The 24,739-nt window shown below is 42.5% G+C and overlaps 1 protein-coding gene across 1 annotated transcript in view; it reads left to right on the top strand.

The window, feature by feature from the left end:
- KIAA0319 (KIAA0319 ortholog) overlaps nt 1-24,739 on the top strand; it is a 44,346-nt gene that overhangs the window by 5,591 nt on the left and 14,016 nt on the right. The window contains exons 3-14 of the mRNA XM_066579432.1: nt 222-937; nt 1,371-1,557; nt 2,857-2,955; nt 5,775-5,872; nt 7,177-7,264; nt 9,547-9,639; nt 12,042-12,174; nt 15,436-15,664; nt 16,880-17,003; nt 17,151-17,283; nt 20,105-20,253; nt 24,289-24,440. Coding sequence (XP_066435529.1) covers nt 222-937; nt 1,371-1,557; nt 2,857-2,955; nt 5,775-5,872; nt 7,177-7,264; nt 9,547-9,639; nt 12,042-12,174; nt 15,436-15,664; nt 16,880-17,003; nt 17,151-17,283; nt 20,105-20,253; nt 24,289-24,440 — 2,201 coding nt within the window. The remainder of the gene's footprint in view (nt 1-221; nt 938-1,370; nt 1,558-2,856; nt 2,956-5,774; nt 5,873-7,176; nt 7,265-9,546; nt 9,640-12,041; nt 12,175-15,435; nt 15,665-16,879; nt 17,004-17,150; nt 17,284-20,104; nt 20,254-24,288; nt 24,441-24,739) is intronic.

Below are 24,739 nucleotides of genomic sequence, written 5' to 3'. Positions count from 1 at the left end.
CTTGTCTAAGGCACTACTTACTCGAGTAATGTGCCTTACCAAGTATACTCGCTCATCTCTACTTACTACCCATCTACATAAATTCATATACAAAAAGTTATTTCATTAATAGAATAATAATTTTTTTTTAACTTATTTTTGAAGTTGAAACAACAGCCTGTTTTTACTTGTCACATATGATTTGTCTGAGATTTTACATATCTTCATTATCTAATTTTCAGGGCATCTTTGTGATCAATGCAGAGAAGGTGCCGTACTCACTAATGCAGCTATATCACCTAATTTACAAATGACACACCTAAAGAGAGTGCCGAATGCTAGAACTATGTCTGACTGCACTATAGCGTGTTGTAACCATTCCGGTTGTGACCTCTCCTGGATGTTGGGCAGACAATGCTATATTGTGAACTGTCAACATAAAGAGAGTTGTGAACCTCAAAAAGTAGACCATATGCAGTCTTACCTAACTTTCGTCTTGAGGCCTTCTCCAAGATTTATTCCATTTGCACTGTACGATAACATTCCACCCAATCAAGAATATTCATTGACAGATCAAGGTGACCTAGAGGAGGATATGGCCAGTTTTAAAGATCTTTCTTCCCTAATTAAGAACCCAAGTCTTGAAGATCTGACTGACTACACAGATGACTACAGCGGCCCACAATTAGATTTACTGCACCTAAACCCTAAGGAAGAGAACAAAGTAAGACCTGACTTGGATCTCATAGGTTGGATTTTGCCGGAACTCAATAAGAACTCCACTACCATAGAAATTGGCAGGCGTAATGATGATGTAATAGAACATCCCAGAGAAGAGTCTGTGACAAAAGGAAATGTGAACCACATATCTGGGACACCATCGGAAGATCCATTTTCAGCAACAACTGAGATGATTTCGACAAAACCAATGGAAACAACTCAGGCTTTTGTAGAAGAGGTATGTATTCATTCTTCTATAAGATAGACAGATTAATAAGGTGCGTGCTAATAGCTTTATAGCCTGGATTAGGATCATATACGGTGTATATAGAGTGTTCTGTATGTTCTGTACTTTTCAAGTTTATCATGAACAAGTGTCATTATTAGAATACGAACCAGAAATGCTTTATAGCTCCTTCAAAATCCTTCTTCTGGAACCATGCATGTATCAGATAAGCATTCAGCTAAAATACCAGTAACTCTTGGGTGTCAACCAGTCCCAGAAGGAATTAACTATTTGTGCATGTGTTGGTGCTAAAGCCTTATGTGCCGTTGTGACACTTTGTTTTGTTTTCCGGAGTTTCTGAGATCATACTGTATGTTCTGTAATGGAAACACATATGAATGTCTTCACATTTGCTCACTAAGGTTTTATGTTATCATATATGCAGCTTCCAACTCTTTTACCTTCCACTTCCAAAAATCATGTATCTTCTGATGTTCTTGGGATAAGTGAAAAGCAACCAACTCCTCAGTCTGTCCTAGAACCTCAAGAGAACAAAGACACAAATAACACTGTACCAACCAGGCCCTCTATCTTACATAATGTAGTGTCCACGTCTATGGCAAGCAAACCAGGTAAGTAGTAAACATTTTTTTAATGTGAGTTACCTCCAAACCAGAGGCATAGATCCAGTTCATAACAAAAGGACGTGTCTAAAGTATAAGATGACCCTCTGGTGAAGTCTTCACTAGACATTGAGCAGGGAGTTGGACCAGATGACCCTGGAGGTCCCTTCCAACTCTATGATTCAGGCTGGCCCAGAATTAAATCAGAAATCAATGTCACCTTCTCTATCATGTCAAGATGTAAAATATAGTTTTCTACAAAGCTTACCCTGAGGCTCAATGCACTCAACAGAGCAACTATATGGTGGTATATAGATTTTATGAGCCTTGTGTGGAGCAGAGTGTTAAGGCAGCAGAAATGCAGTCCTAAGCTCTCGCTCATGACCTGAAGGTTGCAGGTTTAATCCCTGAGTAGTTCAAGTAGCCGGCTCAAGGTTGACTCATTCTTCCTAGGTCGTTAAAATGAGTAACCAGCTTGGGGGGTAAAAGATGACTGGGGAAGGCAATGGCAAACCACCCCGCAAGAAAATGTCACAATGTGACATCACCCATGAGTCATGACTCGGTGCTTGCACCAGGGAACTTTATCTTACCTATTGGGGGTACAGTAAATTGGAGGCATATGTAGGTACAGTAAAGGTCCCATGCACAGCTCTGTATTAAATTAAAGGGGTTGTCCCGCGAAACAAAGTTGGGGTATACACTTCTGTATGGCCATATTAATGCACTTTGTAATGTACATTGTGCATTAATTATGAGCCATACAGAAGTTATTCACTTACCTGTTCCGTTGCTGGCGTCCCCGTCTCCATGGTGCCGTCTAATTTTCAGCGTCTAATCGCCCGATTAGACGCGCTTGCGCAGTCCGGTCTTCTCCGTGTTGAATGGGGCTGCTCGTGCTGGAGAGCTGCTCGTAGCTCCGCCCCGTGACGTGTGCCGATTCCAGCCAATCAGGAGGCTGGAATTGGCAATGGACCGCACAGAAGACCTGCGGTCCACCGAGGGTGAAGATCCCGGCGGCCATCTTCGCAAGGTAGGTAAGAAGTCACCGGAGCGCGGGGATTCGGGTAAGTACTATCCGGTTTTTTTTTTCAACACATGCATCGGGTTTGTCTCGCGCCGAACGGGGGGGCTATTGAAAAAAAACAAAACCCGTTTCGGCGCGGGACAACCCCTTTAAGCCATAAGTATTAATGAGGCCATGTGTGTGAGTTTATGCAGAAAAAGCTTTTAGAACACTTTTGTGAACTGTTGTACATTTATATGGTCTTGAAGAGATTTTTTTAATGTATGGTATTTTTTTTGCAGTGACTGAGCTCACAGTTACTACTGCAGGCAACATTGAGGTGACTCTGCCAACTCATGAAGTTCAGCTGAATGTCTTTGTGAGCCCTGAAGTTCGAGCAGGTGACTCTCACAGTATGCTCAATACAATATGGAAAACAGCAACCTGATAACAATGCACGCCCACGCAATGTATTATACTGACACACAGGAGAAAGAATTGATATTATGAATATGTTTTACATACAACTTGACATGTTATCATTACTGTATTGTTATGGGTAATTACTAATGTATAAGATAATGTGTGGAATACTGTATGTAATATTAATGAGCTCTCATATGCTCCATTAACGAACAATGGCAAAATACATCTTTGGAGTGAGGGTGACTAGGGTCAGTGTGGGTGCTTGTCAGAGGTATACAAATATACAATATATTGTAATCTTATGATATTATATTATATCTGTGCAGAGTGTAAATCAGATTTTATTTGTGGTTGTAGATGTATGCATGTAGATAGCACATATGGATTAGATATTTTGGTATTATGTTTATACAGTAATACAGTGTGATTCAAGAATCAGGGCTACCCAAAATTTCCTCTGAACAACGAGAAATACAAGTAGGAACTTTTGTAGAGTACTTAGACGGGTGGATGAAAATATTTGGCACTATGGTGGTGCCTGTTGGCCATCTTGGTAGCAACCATTTTGGGTTCAGGCTGTTAGCACAATTTTCGCTATTCGATATACTGTGGGTGCCATATTAGATAGGAATAATGTACAGGCCCGGAGACCCTTTAAAGGACCACACGTTTACATCATGTGCACCAAAAAGGTTCTAACTTTATTTAGGCGGGTAAAAGTTTATATAAGCTTTTTAAACACAGGAAGTTAGGTAATTTAGGTTGTGTGCTGATAGGTCATTCTCAGAGGGAGGTATTTGTGAGGTAGCTGTGAGATCATTCACCCGGGAGGAGCTTCCCTTGAGCATGCTCTATTCATTCTTGACTTGTTGTCCAAAGGAAATACTTCCTGTTTCTCTCCAGTCCGCCATTTCCTGTCCTTTTACACAAAGACATTCCTGGATAAGTTTTCCACTGGTTTAAACTGGTTTGACCTGTTTTTGGACACAAAGCACTTCTCCTTCAATTCTTGTGGAGGTGGGGGGGGGGGGGGGGCGATGTTCCCTTCTCCCAGAGGTTTAGATTAGAGACACAATATAGCATCCCCATGTTAGAATCTTCACAGCTGACAACAGAAAATACAGACAAGATGGTGAATCTCTCAGGCTTCTACCAAAAGGCCAAGAAACCTAAATAGAAAAAAGGGTCATGGGATACATGATTTAAGGGTAGAAGTTCAAAAGAAATTGGTAAGTGCAGTCATTTTTTTAAATACTTACAATCAGCTTTGAGTCATGGATGATGTCATGTTGAGTAGTAATAAAGTTGTCATGTTGAATTATGTGGCATGGAAAACACTAATCACATGTCTTTTTAAGTACCAGAAGATGCTATTAACAATCCAGGACAGAATCGAGATCATCCGGATCATCAGTAACAAAAGTTCATGTGAGTTGGCTGAGGCTTTCAATCGAGAACACCCAAGACAGCCAGTAAGTGCAAGCACTGTCAGGAAACTGATTCAGAAATTCGGGCAAACTGGTAGTTGTGCAGGACAAACCAAGAACTGGTCATCCGAAAACTTGTTAAGAACTCATGTGAATCAACCAACAAGGATCCTTCATCTTGTCATCTTCATGCAACTTCTGTTGCAGCTACAGTTTGTATGGGTGCCACTTGTGTGTCTTGAGGATCCTTACGTTGGTTGACTCACACCATGCTCCAATGCCAGTCTCCTAGTGCTTTTATGTAGTCTCTTCGTGAAAACAGCCAGCACAGCTGTCTACACGTGGGGACCTGAAACACTGCTCGGATGACCAGTTCTCAGTTTGTCCTCGACCCTACCAGTTTTCCTGAACTTCTGAATCAGTTTCCTGACAGTTCGTACATTTGCTGGCTGTCTTCCTAGGTATTCTTGATTGAAAGGCGTGAACATCTGTTACTGACCATCAAGATAATCTCAGATTTGTCCTGGATTTCTAACTGCATCTTCTGGTACCTGGAAAGACATGTGATTAGTGTTTTCCATACTACATAATTCAACATAACCGCTTTATTAGTACTCAACATGACATCACCCATGACTCAAAAATGGTTGCAGGTATTGAGAACATGACTCTCCTATCAATTTCTGATGATATTCTGTGCTTAAATAATTTATCCTATGACCCCTTTTCCATTGACTTTTCTTGGGCTGATTCCAAAATGGCTGTCACCAATATGGCCATAAGGTAGTGCCAAAAAGTTTCCCCCCACCTTTCAGTTCTACAAATTTTCCTACTTGTATCTTGTTGTGTTTATAAGATAATCCTGACTTTTGAATCACCTTGTATTTCAATTATTGAAAAGTTCATATTATTAACCCTTTCCAATCCACTGTCTGACGTCTAAAGACATTCTGATTGAAGGCTGTACAGCTCCAATGTCGGAAGACGTCCAGCAGGGTATTCTTACTGTATATTACTGGCTGCTCTGTTGTCAGGAACCTCTCCAGCATGTCCCATACCGCAGTACTGGCTCTAGCCAGCAGATGGCGCTATTGTATAATAGCAGAAAGAGAAAGCCCCTTAGGGAACCCTGAATCCAAAATTGGATTGCAAAGGGCTAATGACATATAATATTGGGGGTTATTATTATGCAAAGAAGCATGTTACATTTTGAATCATTGGCTAGGAAATAACTACAATGAAACCAAGCACCAGTAAATATATGAATAGCGATAAAATATTCTGTCCACAAAGTTTAACATCTGACTGTTGTAATCTTCCTAGTGCGACTATTATCACCTTATCCCTGTATTGTTTATCACCTACAGACATGCCTTATACCTATGAATGGAAGCTGATATCACAACCTGCAGATTTTCAGGGTGAACTGACAATGGCAAATACGAGGTCTCCCACTCTATCAAAAGTAAGTGACCTTCTGTCACAAGAAGGTACCAAAAAAAGTACAGAGCTATGCCGGGGTCACGGCTGCGAGTCTTTAGGGGCGTAGAATACGAACAGTGTAATAGGTATTGTCAAAATAATTTACCTAGCCAGTATAGGTTTGAAATTTTATTTTTTACAATGGATATATGAAGTAACATACATATGGTAAGAGATCGACACTAGAGATGAGCGAACGTACTCGTTTAGGGCGATTTCGCAATCGAGCACCGCTTTTTTCGAGTAACTGACTACTCGGGCGAGGAAAGAGAGAGAGCTCCCCCCTGTTCCCCACTGCTACCCCCCGCTCCACCACGCCGCCCCCCGGCGCCCCCCGAATATTTTCGCCCGAGTATTCAGTTACTCGAAAAAAGCGGTGCTCGATTGCGAAAACGCCCTAAATGAGTACGTTCGCTCATCTCTAATTCGACACCAATATTACAAGTGAAAGTTCAATCTATATTTGTACCACCCAGAGTCATGGGACATTCAATGGGCTGATAATCTAGATTAAAATGTGTTTTCATGAAGCTTAGCACATGTCAATTCAGTTTGACATCGTTATTCAAATTTCCAGCTTCATTATCACTCGGGTAATTGGTATGCACATCTCTGAGTTCCAAATCATTTTCCAACTCCGGACATACTACTGGGGCACTAAAAGTGCTCAGCTGGGGCTCCAGTAGCCACGGAACTCACCCACAAGATGCTCGGCCGTCTTAACTTTGAGACACTCTCCATAAGCCTTTTGACGTTAGGCATTAGTGATTTTAGACTTTTTCAAATTCTCACGAGCCGTTCTATCCTTTCAAAGGCATTTTCGATAATCTTGAAGCCAAATAGACATATGTCGCGACAGTTTGCAAAATACATTTTTCACACTTCTTAACACTACAATTTTCTTAAACGTTCACAATTTGCTTTTTTGTAGAACTAGCTGAGACAAATCAAACGACACCTCACATGATGTGATAGCATGCCAGAGTCCAGAGCTGCATTAAATTTTACCCGGCGATTTGAGTACCTCAAGGTGGCGCTATTGCATCCCCTGATAACGTCATCTTGAGGTCAGACTCTTGTTTCTAGGTACATTGGTGCTTCTTCTTTACTATGAGATATTTGACACTGTTGTCATACTTGTTATGTAGAAATAAATTTTTTTTCAACTTTCATGTTTTTGTAACGCTAACCCGCCCGAGTACGGTTACAAGACTATAGATGTATTCTATGTCAAAAAGTACTGTTAGTCCTTCAATAGAGATTTTTATATGTTTTCATCTGTTTCAGCTTACAGCAGGCCTGTATAGACTGAGAGTCTCCGTGTCAATGGACAATGTGGTTGGAGAAGGATTTGTTAATATTACAGTCAAGCCAGGTATAAATATCTTCTTATCGATGATCGCTCAAAGATCGCTCAAACAATAGTTTGAATGACAATCATTTTGCATAAACTATTAAGTAGTTACTCAGCAATTAAGTGTGCAAATGAAGCCTTAGCTGAAAGCAGTTAATAGCCTGAGGGCCCTTACCTGCTTTCAGTTCCTTTGTTCTCCAGCAGGAAACAATGCTATCAGCACTATCCGTGGAGAGCTGCTGATAAGGCTGAACAACGATTTTTAGGTTGGACTGAATTTAACGATCAGCTAGCAGTGTACGAAAAGTGCACGATGGCCGCTCGTTTAGACGCAACGATTATCGCTCAAACGATCGCTTTTTAGCGATCATCGCTCCGTGTAAATGGGCCTTTAACCTTATAGGTAAGACCATTAATATGTGATTGATCTGGCTCGGATTCCAGTATTTCCATCAATCATCAGAAATAAAATAATAGATGATATATATACTATAAAGGCCAAAGCTATAGCCCTCATTGCGTATTTCTGATTGGTTATGCATGCTGAAGGACTAGTGGTCCCTCGTCATTGTTCCTCATCCATATTCGGTGATCTGAAGCTCATTAACAGCAAAATAAGTTAAATGTCCACTATGGTGATTTTTTATCATTATGTAACTAGCCCCCCAGTTTACATAAGATAACAAATATGACCTTGTTTAGTTGTTCCTTTCTATCTGAAACTTCCTGGAGTCCTTCTTCTCAGATGGATCATGTGATCTCATTCTGACCATCTGAGATTTACTTGGGTTTATGTTCTTTTCACAAAGTCAGTTTTTCAGTCAGCATAATTCATGTGTGATGGGCACTACCGCACAAGCTCTTTAGAGTGGGACACAGAAACTCCTATCGCAGTTACGGCTGATGATTAGAGGCTCCTGTCACACAGTTATAATAAAGGAGATCACAGCTCATCCTGCTGACTGTATATTTATAATCTGTAGCTTATTTAGGTAAAGATAGAAGGTAATGATAACTACACTGTCCTAGCATGCCAGAGCTGGTAGTGACTCTAGCTGATTATATGATATTGTGCTGATGCATCATGGGATTGATAGCACAGAGCAGTGAAAAAGAAAGTAGGGAGAAATCTTAGCATAAGTAATAAGCATCAGACAGGAGGCTGCATATTACCAAAATATGAGCTTGAGTGGATGTATCAAATGGCTCATTTCCCCAATCGTTGGTTGGAGCTGGTGACAGAATAGGTTGACAAAAATAAAGAGATTTCTGCAGGAGTAACTTTAATTTCAATGAACAACTTTGGAAGAAACTGGGCTAATCAGTTTAAGCATGTAAATACAAAAACTAGGGAAATTAAGCATATCTGACATAAAGGCAAAGGTATGTTTGAGCAAGTTTCTTCAGTGTTATATTAGGATGCTTTCACATCTGCACTCGGGGGTTCAATCTTCCTGCTCCATTCGGGGAGCAGGAAAGGGGAATCTCCCGGGCCGGACAAATCCGTCTTATGATGGAACAGAGCAGTCCCGAATGAACCCCATTGATTATAATGAGGTCTGTTTGTTTTCCGCTCAGCAGCCCAGCATTTTAACCCTTTCCGATCCAATTTGTATCCTGGTTTTCCTAGGGGGCTTACACTTTTTCTGCCGTTATACAACGGCGCTATATGCTGGCTAAAGCCAGTACTGCATGTGATGACACATTGGATAGGCTCCGACAGCAGAGAGGCTGGCAATATACAGTAAGAGAACCCCGACGGACGTCTTCCAACATCGGAGCTGTACAGCCTTAAATCATAATGTCTTCAGACGTCAGACAGTGGATTGGAAAGGGTTAAAGGAAGAAGTACTGCATGCAGCGCTATTTCTTATGGTATTTTGTGCCAGATCTGTGACGAAACCTCCGAGCGGTGGCTCCAACTCAGATGTGAACCCGGCCTTATTTGGTTCAGTTATGTTTGACCGATTTGCAGAAAAATAAATATAGATTCAATTCTTGCATGATTATGCTTTGAGCCCATATTTAGTATAGTGCAGGAGCCGCCAAATGTTTTCAGCATGGGATCTACTTGAGTTAAAGTGACCTCCAGTATGAGGATAAGAGTCTGTTCTGGGGCAGGGGGTATATTATCCTTTGTGAAACCACCCTAATTTAGTCTTCCATCTTGCCAAAAGTCAATTATTGCTTGTACCGTTTCCTGTAAAACCACATACCCAAAATGTAATTGTGGATAGAACAACACACGTATATAACTAAACAAACAGAATTTTAACCAAAAAAATGTTTTTCAATCTCTGAAGCTGCCAGAATCAATCTTCCCCCAATCGCAGTTGTATCTCCAAAAACACAGGAAGTTTTGCTACCTACAACATCTGCTGGTATTGATGCAAGTCGTAAGTACTCTGATTATTCCCCTGCACGGCAGTTGGTATGTGTATAATGTAAATATTATGTTTTATTCACCATAACATACAGTAGAAGTATCAGTATTTGCAAATTTTTAGATGTCTATATAGGCCGGCTGTCTATGGGCGTTGTGAAGTCCCACGGCAGATCGCCGCCGTGGGAGCCGTGCCGAATCTCTGCGGGTCAACCCTCTCTGATAGATAGGCTGGCCGCGGAGAATTGGGGCAATTCGCAGCATGCTGCGAACTGCCCGCCACGAGCGGAGAATCACAATGATTCTCCGCTCGTGGACAGGGGCCGGCGCTTTCCATAGCAATGCTATGGGAAGCGTCGGCCGGCGTGACTCACCGGCGGTTTACCGAATACACGTCCGTGGACAGGGGGCCATAAGTAAAGTATCCAATATTTAATTAAATTAAAGGGTTTTCTGTTTTCAGCAAATAAACTTTATTCTTTGCATAAATCAGTTAGACAATTTTCCAACATACTTTTGTATTCTAATGAGGCACTCTGCGGAAACGTTTTATAGTTCCCCTGGGGTGCAATTGGCATATTGTGCCACTCTGTGACTAGCCGAATCCTACAGCAGACTGGAAGTCACTTTCTCTATCGATCCCTATTAGAGTCACATTGTGGCTGTCAGCAGAATGGATAAAGAAAGTGATGTTTGGTCTAAACAGCCATAAGGAGTCACAACATGGGTCACATTGGCACAACAAGGGACCAGAATGGAGCAGATGTCTTATGAACAAAGCAGTTGGTAAGTCCATTAAAGGGGTTTTCCAGGACTATGAAAAGTTTTTTTACCGGCTAAAATTTGTATAAAATAAAGGAAAGATGGATAATCATTAACTCCAGTATCTTCCCGTCTAACACTGGAGACCCAGTGCCTACCACTTGGAACTGGAAACATCTGGCGGGCGTTCACGTGCCTTCATTGTACATGTGACTGCTCAGCTGTGATTCTGCCATACCCACTGTAGCCTGTGATTGGCTGAGCACAGCCTGTGAATAGCCACCAACCTCTTCTAGGTTCTAAGAAGCGGGCTGTAGTGCTCCAGTGCTGGACGGGGAACCCTTCAAGTAAGCAAGTATTCATTTTTTTTTATTTTAGTCTACAAAATATTTTATCAAAGTAGTCACCTTTTAACATGCTATAAAGCCCAAAAAGTTCCCCACGCAGGGGTATATTAAAGTCATATGAACATGACATTTTATCGTCCACACAGGTTATTACACATTAACTGAGCAAGATAAACCAGCCTGCCTTTCTTCACTCCCCCCTCCCGTTTTTTTTCTTATCTTAAATGAGGTTTATTTCTTGTTTCTTCCCCTCCTCTCTTCTCCCTTCCCTTTCTCTCCCCCCCACCCCCCACCTTTCAGTCCTGACACACCCCGATCTTAGGGTAAGACCTCGACAGCCTCCACCCCCAAAAGTCAGATTCAGTCTGACTCCCTTAGGTACTATGTAGTAGGTTTAGGCCGGGTATCTCCAACAAAGAGGCCCCTGTTTGCCAGGTCTTGAGGAAAAGGTCCATTTTATCCTCTGTCATGGCTGACAGCTTTTCATATAATATCATTCCTGAGGTTCTTGCAATAATTGGGCTAAGTATAAGAGTGGGTAAAAGCCATTGGGATGCAATGTGAATTCTAACGGCCATGCAAATATATAGAGTTTATACTGTTGGTTGCTAAAACCAAGGGATTTGTCAGCCAAAAGGCAAGTCGACGGGGAGGTGGGGGAATATTTTATTTTTCCATTATTTTAAAGGATTTTAATAGAGATAAGCGAGTATACTCCCTAAGGCACATCACTCGAGCGAGTAGTGCCTTAGCCGAGTATCTCCCCGCTCATCTCTAAAGATTCGGGGGCCGGCGGGGGGTGGGGAGCAGCGGGGGAAAGCGGGGAGGAACGGAGGGGAGATCTCTCTCTCCCTCTCTCCCCCCCCCCCGCTCACCGCCGCAACTCATCTGTCACCCGCGCCGGCCCCCGAATCTTTAGAGACAAGCGGGGAGATACTCGGCTAAGGCACCACTCGCTCGAGTAATGTGCCTTAGGGAGTATACTCGCTCATCTCTAGATTTTAAACCTGTAATTTTTTGAGTCTCCGAAAACCCCTTTAACTGCCCCAATATGCTCTGCATGTCAATTCAATAAAACTGAATAAAAGTTCCCGTTGAATGGCAGCAAAGCAGAGACTTTGAAAACAGTGATTAGTTGTGTAACGTTCAATTAAATAAGGAAAAATCTCTTATGTATTGAAACTGGCATATATATCCCTTTAATGCTACTAGAGCATGTGATTCACCGAGGAGTCTAATATTCCAATGCGTGTCCAAAGTTTCTATAAAGTTTTATAATATTGTGTGTTCTCCTATGATTCCACAGAAAGCACAGATGATGATAAGATAGTGTCATATCACTGGGAGCAGACTGAAGGGTCATTACAGGAAATGAAGACAGGAGGAGATAATCCAGTTTTACATTTGTCTAACCTGGTACCTGGAAACTATACATTTAGGTAAGGCCTAGTCTCTACAAATCAGCTATGCATGGTTTATTATAAATTATAATATATCATAGAAAATATCAGTGAAAAGTAATGTTGTATAAAATATCTTTGTGAATGTAATATAACTTGAAGACATATCATTTAAAGGGCCACTCCAGAGAAAACACATTTTTGCTATCCTTTCACCCCTCACTTCCATGCAGTGCAACCTCCAGTCTGATACTTATCAGACACCATCTTAATTAACGATTTCTCCCTGCTTTCTGTTCCTCTATGCATGCTATAAATCCCATGATACATCAACATAGAATCACTTAATTAACTAGAGCAGGTACCATCTCTGTCTGCTGGGAGGATATTGTGATTATTATTGCTTTAAGTATTCTGCTAAATAAGCTAAAGGCCATACATTTACGACCAGGGAAGCCAAACTGCCATCTTCATTATAATTGTTTGACAGAAGCCTCTAATAAGTATCTGTGATAGGAGTGATACAATCTATGCAGTTTCTTCATATGGGATGTTCTGGTGACTCCTGGGGAGAACAGAGTGACATGTAATTCCCAGGTGGTCATAATGAGATCACATAAGGAGAAGGACTTCAGGAATTTTCAAATAGAAAAGAATAACAAACAAGGTAATACTTGCTGACATATATATACCGGGGATGTAGGTACATAAGGAATTTTACAGAGTGGCCCTTTAATATTGGACCTTGCATAGTTATTCCTTGCTGGGTAGTACAGACGTAGGCCTGCACAAAATCACAGGGCAGATGGATGATTCTGTTGTCTCTCTCTCACTCTTGAAGGAATATATATATATATATATATATATATATATATATATTTGTGGGGGTATTACGCTCACAGGGCCGCCATTATTCCTCCACCAGATGATTGGCAGAGAAGCATGAAGGGTCTTTCATGTATATTGCAGAATATATTTGCAGAGAATCAGCAGCAAATCCTACAGTCTTTACAGAATCACAATGTACAACATGCAGGAAACAAATGCGTGTGCAAATGTAAGAGAACCAATTGAGATCAATGGATTCTATTCACTGAATACTACGCACACAAAATTTGCATGCAAAATACGCTGCACAAATACGCCTGTGTGAATCCAGCCTAACATGACTCACAGCTATCACACAGGCCTACTGCCTTAACAGAACCCAATGTCCATCAAGTGTGTCAATCTAAGGGTCGTCCAGCCCTGTCAGATTTGTGGCTCTCCACGTGCCACCAGGACCTCCACAGTAGACCAACACTTGGTCTGCACTGGGCCTGTTATGGGTCACCAAATGGACGCAGAAGTCAGCAACACAGGACTTCTCTTCCATAGGCTGATTAATTAGCAGCAGAAACCGCTTCCAAAAGCCCCCTAGTAGCCATATTTGGTACTGCATTCCTAATATATATATATATATATATATATATATATATATAAATTTGCACTTTTTTGTAATCTATTGGAAATGTGAGTAGTCAATATTATATACATATGTCATGTTTACAGAGCCCGTACTGTGGCATACGGGCTAATTACACATCCTTTTAATGAACCTGTAGGCAGTCCATGGGTTGCCATATGAAACCTCCATGAGGCAATGCTTCCAGGGGATAATATATAATATATGTAATAAAGCATTTGATGGAGCATGCCAAGGGTATGGAGACACCTAGATAAATGGAAAATGGTGGCTGGGAATGCCATCCTGTGTGTAGCATGTTACTAAGGGGAAGGGGGTAAATTTGTGAAAAGATGGCGGACATTCTGAAAGCCGCCATCTTGGAACCAAGTTGATATTTTCAAATGGGAAGGAGTACATGTGAGATATGTATCTGATAGAGAATTGGCCATGAGGAATTCAATTCTGTGCTTCAATTAAATTAAGTTATTAACAGATTTTCTGTGACCTCGAACACAACAACGATCCACTACAGGATATGCCCCCCATTGTTTCGAATTGTCAAGGCTATTCTCTTTTTCCATTTACAATACAATTAGAATAGGATCTGCTGTAGCATGTGCGCCACACACTGGATTTGCACTGTGTAAGCCCTGGACTTAACATCACCCCACAGGTAGAAGTCCAAATGAGATCCAGCAAGTGCAGGGGCCACTCCACCGGGCCACGACACCCAATCAACTTCCCTGGAAACTGCTGATCCAGAATTACATCCATAATGTGGGGGGGCACCATCCTGCTGGAAGAACGCTGGAAAAGTGCCATCTTTGTTGCACAGTGATGGGAGCACCTTGCCACATAACAATTACAGATACTTGGCAGCAGTAAGGCTACCATCGATGAAAAATGGGCTTACTTTCTTCGTACCCCACACACCGCACGACACCATTACTTTCTATGCACAAATCATCTTTGAGGGATCTGTCCAGAAGTGAAGGTTTTGTTTGCTCACCTCCCCGTTCCATAGAAGTTTGTTTCATCACTGAGCAGTACCATCTCTGTAAAATGTGGCTCCCGCTGTAATTGTTATAACACCCATTGCGTAAATTCAATACAGTGATTTAGATCGTTCTCATTGAGATGATACAGCAATTGGATCTTGTATGGGTGCATTGCCAGTATCTGCCCAAAGGTGGTTCAACTCACCCTGCTCTCCTGTGACAGACACCTGGTGCTACCATGTGAGCTCTTGCAGAAGAATGACCACTGTTTTTGTTTCGTCTGTGGCAGTTTTGTTATGTCCACTTTTTGGCAGTTCCAGCACAGCTCAGCTCTTCCCATTTGAAAATATTGAGTAGGTTCAAAGATGGAGGCTTTCAAAATGTCTGTTGTGTCAGACACCACCTCTCACAGATTTGTCTCCTTTTCCCTTGCACCATGGCATACATAGAATGGCATTCCCAACCACTGGTTCCATTTATTCAGGTGTCTCCATACCTTTAGATAGACCATGCTGTAAAATCAGAGGAGCAGAAGTCTATGCCACCATATAACAGATCTCTATGACATGAACATGGACAAAACTTATGACATTTTCAGTGGCCTAAATATATAGAGAAGGTTTCACTTCGATAAGTAAAGAGTACATAAAACTTTACAGCAAAAATTCATCACTTTTGGTGAATTTAGACTAATTTAGAGATAGGACATAAAGTAAAGACATCTCTCACCAACTTGACTAAAACTTCATGTAGTTGTACAAAAAAATTACATCCTTATAAATAAAGTTGGTTATTATTTTACTCTAGGAATATCCTTAATATTCTTAGTTTTAGATTTTTTTCCTACACTTTCAGGTTAACTGTAGTGGATTCTGATGGAGCTAAAAATTCTACAGAAGCCTATGTTATAGTGACCAAGGTTGTGGACAACCCACCCAATGCCAATGCTGGACCTAATCAACTCATAACCCTCCCTCAAAATCACATCTCTCTGAATGGAAATCTAAGCAGCGATGACCACGAGATTATCAGCTATCAGTGGACTCTAAGCCCCAGTAGTACGGGGAAGGTGGGGGCTATGAAGGTAAGTTTGATGGGTTATGAGGTTTAGTTAAAGGGGTTGTACCAGAAAACACTTATCATCTGTACATAGGATAGTTGGTAAACGTGTGATTGGAGGGCGTCCCTATAATTGGAGATGGCTCTCTGCTCCCACCCAGAGTGATGTCAGATTGAATGGAGCGTTGGCCAAGCATACGTGGCCACCATTCTATTTATTTCAAAGGGGCTGATTAAAATAGCCAAGTGCTTGGCAGTCTCCGGAAATCCCTTTGAAAATGAATGGAGCTGCACTGTGTATGTGTGACCATCATTCCATTCAGTCTCCTTCTCACTGCAAGAGGGGGCGGGATGTGCGATAAACACACAGTGAGGGGGAGCGAGGACACGGGATCCACTGTGGATCTCCACCAATCACTATTTTATCAAGTATCCTATGGATTGGAGATAAAAGTGTTTTCTAGTACATCCCCTTTAATGGATATATGGAGACAAAAGTAAATGATTACACATTTTTTGTGGAAGAGTAGTCTTTCACCCATTTTTTCATCTTTTAATATTTTTCCATTGTATATGATGTCAGAAAACAATTATAAGCAATTTCTTAATGTAATAATATATTGTGCAATAAAAAACAAATGTATGTAATGTTAGTCCATCACCACTGGCGTAACTATAGGGGATGCAGTTGCACCATATAGAGAGCCCAGTACTATGAATAAAGCATTATAGTTGGGGGCCGTGTTACAAGTTTTGCATTGGGGCCCAGGAGCTTCAAGTTACGCCTCCGCGTTAAGGGGTTAAAAGAAGTTGGGGGGCCCCATGATAAATTTTTGCACCCGGGCCCATGAGCCTTTAGCTACGTCCCTGTCCATCACATGGTGTGCTTTTAGGCTATGCTCACACTGGATGGTATTTGCTATGGAGTGTCAGACATAATGCAGCCAAACTAAAGCCCAAAATCTTCCCTATTTGGTTCTGATTTTGATGTGGAATTTATTGCAAGATTCACCCCCTCTTTTGAAGAGGTGAAATCATAAATCCGTGCTAGAATTGACATGTTGTGGATTTAGATTTTAAAATCTCATTCACTTCGCTGCTACTGTAAGTGCCACCAATACTCCGTGCAGAGGGCCTACATGAAAAATCTGCTGCAAATCCGCCACGTGTGAACAGAGGCTTACACTCTTATTACAAAAGTTCTGTGGATCTCTTGAATTGTACCTCTTGTATTATAAAGGGTATGCACTCCCCCTATCTGCAAGCTACTGCCATGCAGGCTGGAGAATATACCTTTCAGTTGACAGTGACTGATTCCTCCAACCAACAATCCGCTGCTCAAGCCACTGTGATTGTGCAACCTGGTAAGTGAGCTATGTAATAAAATGACTCCTCTACAATGTATAATAAGAAAAATGAATTCAGCCTATGATGTAGAACAACAAGGCATGCACACATACAACAAAGAACATGTATTCTTCAGAACTGGTTACTTCCATTTTTTCCCATAGAGGATAACAGCCCGCCAGTTGCACAAGCCGGTCCGGATAAGGAAATCATTTTCCCTGTGGAATCTATAACATTGGATGGAAGTCAAAGTAGAGATGACCATGGCATTGTCGCCTATAAATGGGAAAACATCAGGTATATACACACTATCTATCTTTTTGTAACAAATGAGAATGGCTTAACTTCTTAGTGACGGCCAATACGCCTTTTTACTGACCTCCTTAATGGGCTTTAAATTGCACATACATCTTTTTAAGGTGGTGGCTTGGCTGACTACTGACAGCCATGCTCCTGCCCTAACCGCCAGATGGAGTAAAACTTCAGTTCTTGGCAGTTTAACCCTTTACATGCCATAATCAATAGCAACTGTAGCATGTAAGCAGATAACAGGAGGGGGGGGGGGGGGGTCTTCTGTCACCCTATCGGCACCCTGCAGTGTGATTGCAAGGTATCAATCAGTTCCCATGGCAGCCTGCCAAACGCCTCAATGTCTGCCATGTAACTCAGTCTATTAGACCCTGATTCCCACAGAGTCTAATAGGCTGTTGTCATAGGTTTAGTAAAATGCATTACATAAGTAATGCAGTGTACTATACTAGCGATCAAACTAAATGTAAAAAAAACTGTGTAACCATAGTCCAATAAAGTTAAATTTAAAAAAAAATACCTATTTTTCCCCACAAAAACCCTTTTTAAATGGATTAAATACCAAAGAAAATTTTTAAAAAACACAACACAATAGGTATTACCACATTCGTAATGACCCAGACAATGAAAATATTTTATTTATCGCACGCACGTGGTGAACGCCGTAAAAATAATTTGTAAAACTAATGCCTGAATTGCTATTTTCCTTTTGTGTGCCTCTCAAAAATACAATAGAAAGCAATCTAAAAGTCACATGTAACTCAAAATGGCACCAATAAAAACTGCAACTCTACCCGCAAAATGCAAGACCTCACAGAGCTCCATTGCCAAAAAAATAAAAATTTTATGGGTCTTAAAATGCGGCGATGAAAATTCCATTGTTTTTCTCTAAAAATGTGTTTTTATTGTGCAAAAATAGTAAAAAAAAAAAAATCTATAGAAACTTGGTATGGAAGTAACCCTGCTGACCAGACAAGAAAATGATTGTGTTATTTTTACCAAATGGCACACCCTGTCAAAACAAAATCCCAAAATAGTGGCAGAATTAATGGAAGGTTTATGCATCTCCACTAGAGATGAGCGAGCACCCAAATGCTCGGGTGGTTGTTATTTGAGTCGAGCTTTTTGTAAAATTCGAGAGCTCTACTCGAGTAACGAACCCCATTGACTACAATGGGAGACTCGAGCATTTTTGTATGTGGGACTCCGGGTGCAGAGCTTTTCTTCTAGGTTTCTCTCTCTCTCTCTCTCCTCCTCTCCCCCTCTCCCCCTCTCCCCCTCTCCCCCCTCTCTCTCTCTCTCTCTCCCTCTCTCTCCCCCCCTCTCTCTCTCTCCCTCTCTCCCCCTCTCCCCCTCTCCCCCCCTCTCTCTCTCTCTCTTTCTCTCCCCCTCTCCCCCTCTCCCCCCCTCTCTCTCTCTCTCTCTCTCTCTCCCTCTCTCTCCCTCTCTCTCCCTCTCTCTGCTCCCTCCTGCCTGCCAGACAAAAAATTTGCCATTGACGCACGCTGCGGCTGGAAGGGGCCAAAACAGGCACGTCACAGCGGGGAGGAGCCAAAAACTGGGGCGGGGTCGAACACAGCTTGATGCTTGTTCGAGTAACAAGCACCATCGAGTACACTAATACTCAAACGAGCATCAAGCTCGGCAGAGTATGTTCGCTCAACTTTAATCTCCACCCACTGCCCCCCCCCAAAAGAAAGTAATAAAAGTTACACAGCACATATGTTCCCCAGAGTGGTGCCATTAAAACATACCACTGGACCTCAAAAAAAGAAACAGGTACGGCTATGCTAATAAGTTATAGCTCTTGGAATGCGACGATGACAAACTCTTGGTCTTTAAAGCAAAAAATAGGCTCGTCACTGAAGGGTTAATCATATATTTTGCACGCAAATTATACATCTTTGTAGCAACCACAGGATTCCTGAGATAAGTACCTCCAGAACTAGAAAAAGAAAGTTCCACAGAGATGGATCATTCCCCAATATCCAACGAGATCCCAATAGAAGAGAACAACATCCAGTATACAAGTGCATGAGGGATATTTTGGCTCATCATAAAGTTTGGAGCTTGTAAAGACTGAGCCACTTTAACTGTAACAAGAAATATGATTCGAGTACTTGTATATTTCTGTAGTCCTGGAATAATACACTGACGCCCTTTAGGAAACACAAAATATTAGCATCCGTAGATCCAGAACTAGTCTGAAGTGTATGTGGGCACTGGGGCTGCAGAGTCACAGTGCACTCCATGTCTACCCCAAGCATGAACCCCAGATTGTCATAACCCCTCATTGCCTGTGGGCCTTAGCATCTGCGCAGGTTTGCCTGGCACCAATGCCAGCCTTCCATTCTGAGCATTTACAGATGAGAAGCAGTACTTTAAGGCTGTCCGTTTGGCATATGCCAGGCCTTTATTGTTGGAATACTTTTTTTTGCTGCATAGAAAACTATATTAGGTTACACTATTCTATTCAAGGCAATACAGTAACAAGACATACAGCCCATTGGTGATATAAGCCACTATATATCTATATGTTGCAGCCTTCTGACGGAGGTATACTTTGGGAACTTCTCCCAACATAGACCTCCAACGGGAAGCTCAGGCATAGTATGAACAAAGCCTGACTTGCACTGTGTAACAATAAATGTATCCTTTGCCTCCTCTTCACCATTAGTCCTATCAGTAACATCATTGTCATCATTATATTTATTCCCCTCAGTCAGCACCTATATGTACATAGAATGGATGGAAAGATACTCATTCAGATGTGTTCTTCATCTAAGCTATATCTTTGTGCATATTTCAGTGGGCCATCTGCGGTGACCATTCAGGACAGTGATGAACCAGTGGCTGTCGTCTCTAACCTCCAGCTCGGTACATACCACTTTCGCTTGACTGTCAAAGACCATCAAGGGTTAGAGAGCTCAGCTGTTCTCTCCGTAACAGTTATAGAAGGTATATGCTTTATTTCTTTACATCTGACTAAAATCTATTACGGACTAGGAGAACTCGCTCTGCTTCTTCTCTACACTGTAGATACCTTAAAGGTATCTCGTAAAGTGATGGCCTATTTCTATGATACACCATCACTTTATATTCGGCAAGGGTCCATATTTTGGGACTCAACTAATCCTGAGAATGATGGGACTGCAGCGCTTACTCAACTTTTCAACGCTTCCACAGTTTTTGCCTGCCTAGCATTGCTTCCAGAACGGTAGCACGACCCCATTCACTCGAATTCTCAGGATCAGAAGCGATGCCATTGCCTAGGGACATGCCACCACTTTATGCAAGGTTTTGACCAACAGGTCTTCGTTAAGCATGTGTCGGTCAAAACGTTGCATAACGTATGGAAGAATACAGGTTGTTTTATTATTGCACCTAGGATGCTGTCACATGTATGTACTTGATTGCCTCTTGCAGTCCCATTGAAATGAATGGGGCAGCAGTGCGCATGCTCGACCACCACTCCATTCATATGGGGATCTTCAGGCCCCTTGTTCTCATGGTCAATGGGGAAGGGGTACCAGTGGTGGAACCCCCAACAGTCAGGATGCTATCCACTATATTATGGATAGGGATTAACTTTCAATGTATATAAACCCGCCTCCACAAGTAAACACCATTACCAGTGATTTCAAGGACTGGCATAGCCTTCTGAGTCTTACAGACCCACAATAGCTTAAAGGAGATGTCTCGAGGAAGCAGTTAATTTTTTTTTTTGCCCAGTCCCCCCCATTAAACACACATTACTAAGCCCCCCTGTAAATGACATTTCTAGCTGGTTCGTACTTACCGTTCCAGCGTTTCAGCAAGTTATAAAAGTTTCCTCAAGATGGCCGCCGGCTCTTTCCCAGTCGCTCGCTGCAGCCCGACGTGCGCGCTCCCGAGACGCCGCCAGCTGTGTCTCCATGGCAACCGGACGCATCGCAGCCGCCGACCAGACGCCCCGTAGCCGCCGACCAGACAGCAGGTAACCGGCGCTAGCCCCCGGCTCCCCAGCGCTAGCTCCCCCGGCGCAGCGACAGCCCCCCCCATCGCAGCGACAGCCCCCCCGGCCTAGCGCTAGCTCCCCCGGCGCAGCGACAGCCCCCCCGGCCTAGCGCTAGCTCCCCCGGCGCAGCGACAGCCCCCCCCGGCGCAGCGACAGCCCCCCCGGCCTAGCGACAGCCCCCCCCATCGCAGCGACAGCCCCCCCGGCGCAGCGGCAGCCCCCCCCCCCCCGGCGCAGCCCGGCGCAGCGGCAGCCCCCCCCGACCCATCACTTACCTGGGAGGCTTCTCGGGGCTGCTGGGCTGGGCTGGGCTGGGCTGGTCTCCTCCGCTGGGCAGCTCCAGTTTCTGCACCTTCCTCTAACAGAGGATGGTGCAGAATGGCCGCTTCAGCGCGCTCCCGAGCAGTGACAGCTCGTCTGCGCATGCGCAGAAGAGCTGTAGCGGGGAGCACACTGAAGCGGCTCGTGCTGAATGGAGAAGACCGGACTGCGCAAGCGCGTCTAAAAAAGCAAGCTGCCGGCGAATTTAGACGGAACCATGGAGACGAGGACGCTAGCAACGGAGCAGGTAAGTGGAATAACTTCTGTATGGCTCATATTTAATGCACGATGTATATTACAAAGTGCATTAATATGGCCATACGGAAGTGTATAACCCCACTTGGTTTCGCGAGACCACCCCTTTAACATTTTTTGTACTCATGACCATGTGTGTTGTTTTTACCACACTGTATTTCCTATATTATACCTACTCATTGATCTTCAGCCCATCTGTCAAGATGCTTCATGCTTTCATGCTAAATTGAAATGCACTTATGATTTTAATGAATTATTTAGACATGGAACCGAACGCATAGCTTTTTAGGTAATTAGTCAAGAAATTATTAATGCCATTGTGTCAAAGTCTCAGAATGAGGATGCTGAGTCATACAACATTCAGTTTCTTTTAAAGGGCCACTCAAGTGTTTTTTTTAATTCATTCATTATGTATCTATTCCCCCAGGATATATTACCTTGATTAGTTATTTCTATCTGAATCTCCCAGCCTCTTTTTCCTCAGACGGTCATGTCATCTCAATTCCCACCAGCTCAGGTCTACTTGGGGTTATGAGATTCACTGCATAACTCCTAAAAAATAACTTTTATTAAATAATCTAAAATATTCAGATCAAAGGGACAAACAACATATATAAGGAAATTTCCAATGATGTTTACACTAGGTAAATAGTGGAGTAATGAAAGACTAGAAAGAGAGTAGCAAAGGTGGAACTTGTATAAAAGGTAGAAAACCCAACATAGTTAGAACGTCCACCAAAGTCTTAGTATATTCGAGGGTTAATGATGGCAAATACCCTATTAAACTATACTGACTATACAGTGTCAACTCTGAGGGTAGTGTATGGTTCTTCAGGTAGCTGGTTCAACGCATTTCTGCCGTACAATCGGCTCTTCGGGAACCACAATAGAGGCAGCTCATATCTGATTTTTTTTACCTAAGTGGGGGGTTTCTCTGCTTCTACCCCACAAGGAGTAAAGTGCAGAGTGTAGTTTATTGTTGATTTTGCACTTCTATTGTGATAGAGAGGTTCTATTGTGGTTCCCGAAGAGCCGATTGTACGGCAGAAATGCGTTGAACCAGCTACCTGAAGAACCATACACTACCCTCAGAGTTCACACTGTATAGTCAGTATAGTTTAATAGGGTATTTGCCATCATTAACCCTCGAATATACTAAGACTTTGGTGGACATTCTAACTATGTTGTGTTTTCTACCTTTTATACAAGTTCCACCTTTGCTACTCTCTTTCTAGTCTTTCATTACTCCACTATTTACCTAGTGTAAACATCATTGGAAATTTCCTTATATATGTTGTTTGTCCCTTTGATCTGAATATTTTAGATTACTTAATAAAAGTTATTTTTTAGGAGTCATGCAGTGAATCTAATATAGAAATTTTGGACTCCTCTGCCGCAGTGAAAGAGATACTTGGGGTTATGATTAGAGATAAGCGAGCACGCTCGGTATTGATAGCAGTTACTCGAGCAAGCCTCGCTCATCTCAAGTAACTGCCTTCTCCTCCGAGCGTTCTCGGGGGGGCGGCAGGGGTGAGCGGCGGGGTGTAGCGGGGGGGGGGGGGGGGGAGAGATATCTCTCTCACTCTCCTCCCCACTCCCCTCCGCTCTCCCCTGCTGCCCGCCTGAGCACCCCAAGACTTTATTTGCTTTTGCAGCAGCTGACTGGCATTGGTTGCTCCAGTTAAATCGACAATCCAGGTCTTTTTCCATGTGCATAACCTTACATTTATCGATGTTGAACTTCATTTGCCATTTTTCTACACAAACTCACAGTTTATCCAGGTCCATTTGCAGCCGTATATTGTCTTCTGTTGTATTAATTATCTTGTATAATTTTGTGTCATCTGCAAATATCAATATTTTACTGTGCAGCCCCTCTATCAGGTCATTGATGAATATATTGAACAGAATGGGGCCTAATACTGAACCCTGTGGCACCCCACTAGAGACCGTGGCTCAATCCGAAAACAAACCATTAACTACCACCCTCTGGTTTCTATCTACGAGACAGTTCCTTACCCAGCTGCACAATAAAAATTAACCAGCTATGCCTTTCATCATAAATCAGCCCCATAGTACCTACAGAACCACAATACAGGCTGCCACTCTGTGCGGCATGCATCTAACTATTTTTGTGGCTGCCACGCCATCATATTCACTCCCTTATTTGAAATATGTTTAGTTTTATTCCAAAAGGGGCATGTAGATAAGCGGCTGTAGTACTGCAACGTGGATTGTGGCATTCCACCAGATATGTGTACCAACCATACAATTATAACCTGGCGCACAGTACTATTGATCCGCGGCCCACATTGTGCAGACCTAGACACTGCGAGCAAAATTTTTGTATAAAAGTACAATTCTATGAATGTTTCTTTTATCATATGTGTACGTTTATAACTTAACTATCCTTGTTTTAGGAAAGAACAGCCCCCCTAAAGCTAACGCTGGTGGGAAACATGTACTTGTGCTTCCTAATAGTTCCATTTCACTGGATGGATCGAAATCTGTTGATGACATGGGCATAGTGTCGTACACATGGACAAGAGATGGGAAGAGCCCAGCCGCTGGGGTACTTACTAATACTTTATTCTAAACTTTTCAATGGATCTGCATCTCTGTGTGTTTTGTAAGAGAGAATTTATGTTAAATGATTGCCTCAAATCAATTAGAAATTAAGGTATACCCCCCATCGACATTTTAAAGGGAACCTGTTTGGACCCTTATGGGTGCGTATTTAAGGGCAGCATTGTATAGTGGTAGTCTGTTTTCAGTGGTCTGTCACATATACAACTCCATCAGCAGTGTTTTCACAGCATCAGATAGAGGTATTATGTGGCTCATGAATATTTATATATTTGCTGCTCCCCA

Source organism: Eleutherodactylus coqui, chromosome 9, assembly GCF_035609145.1.
Source record: "Eleutherodactylus coqui strain aEleCoq1 chromosome 9, aEleCoq1.hap1, whole genome shotgun sequence".
Classification (NCBI taxonomy): domain Eukaryota; kingdom Metazoa; phylum Chordata; class Amphibia; order Anura; family Eleutherodactylidae; genus Eleutherodactylus; species Eleutherodactylus coqui.
This window is presented reverse-complemented; position numbering and strand designations above follow the sequence as displayed.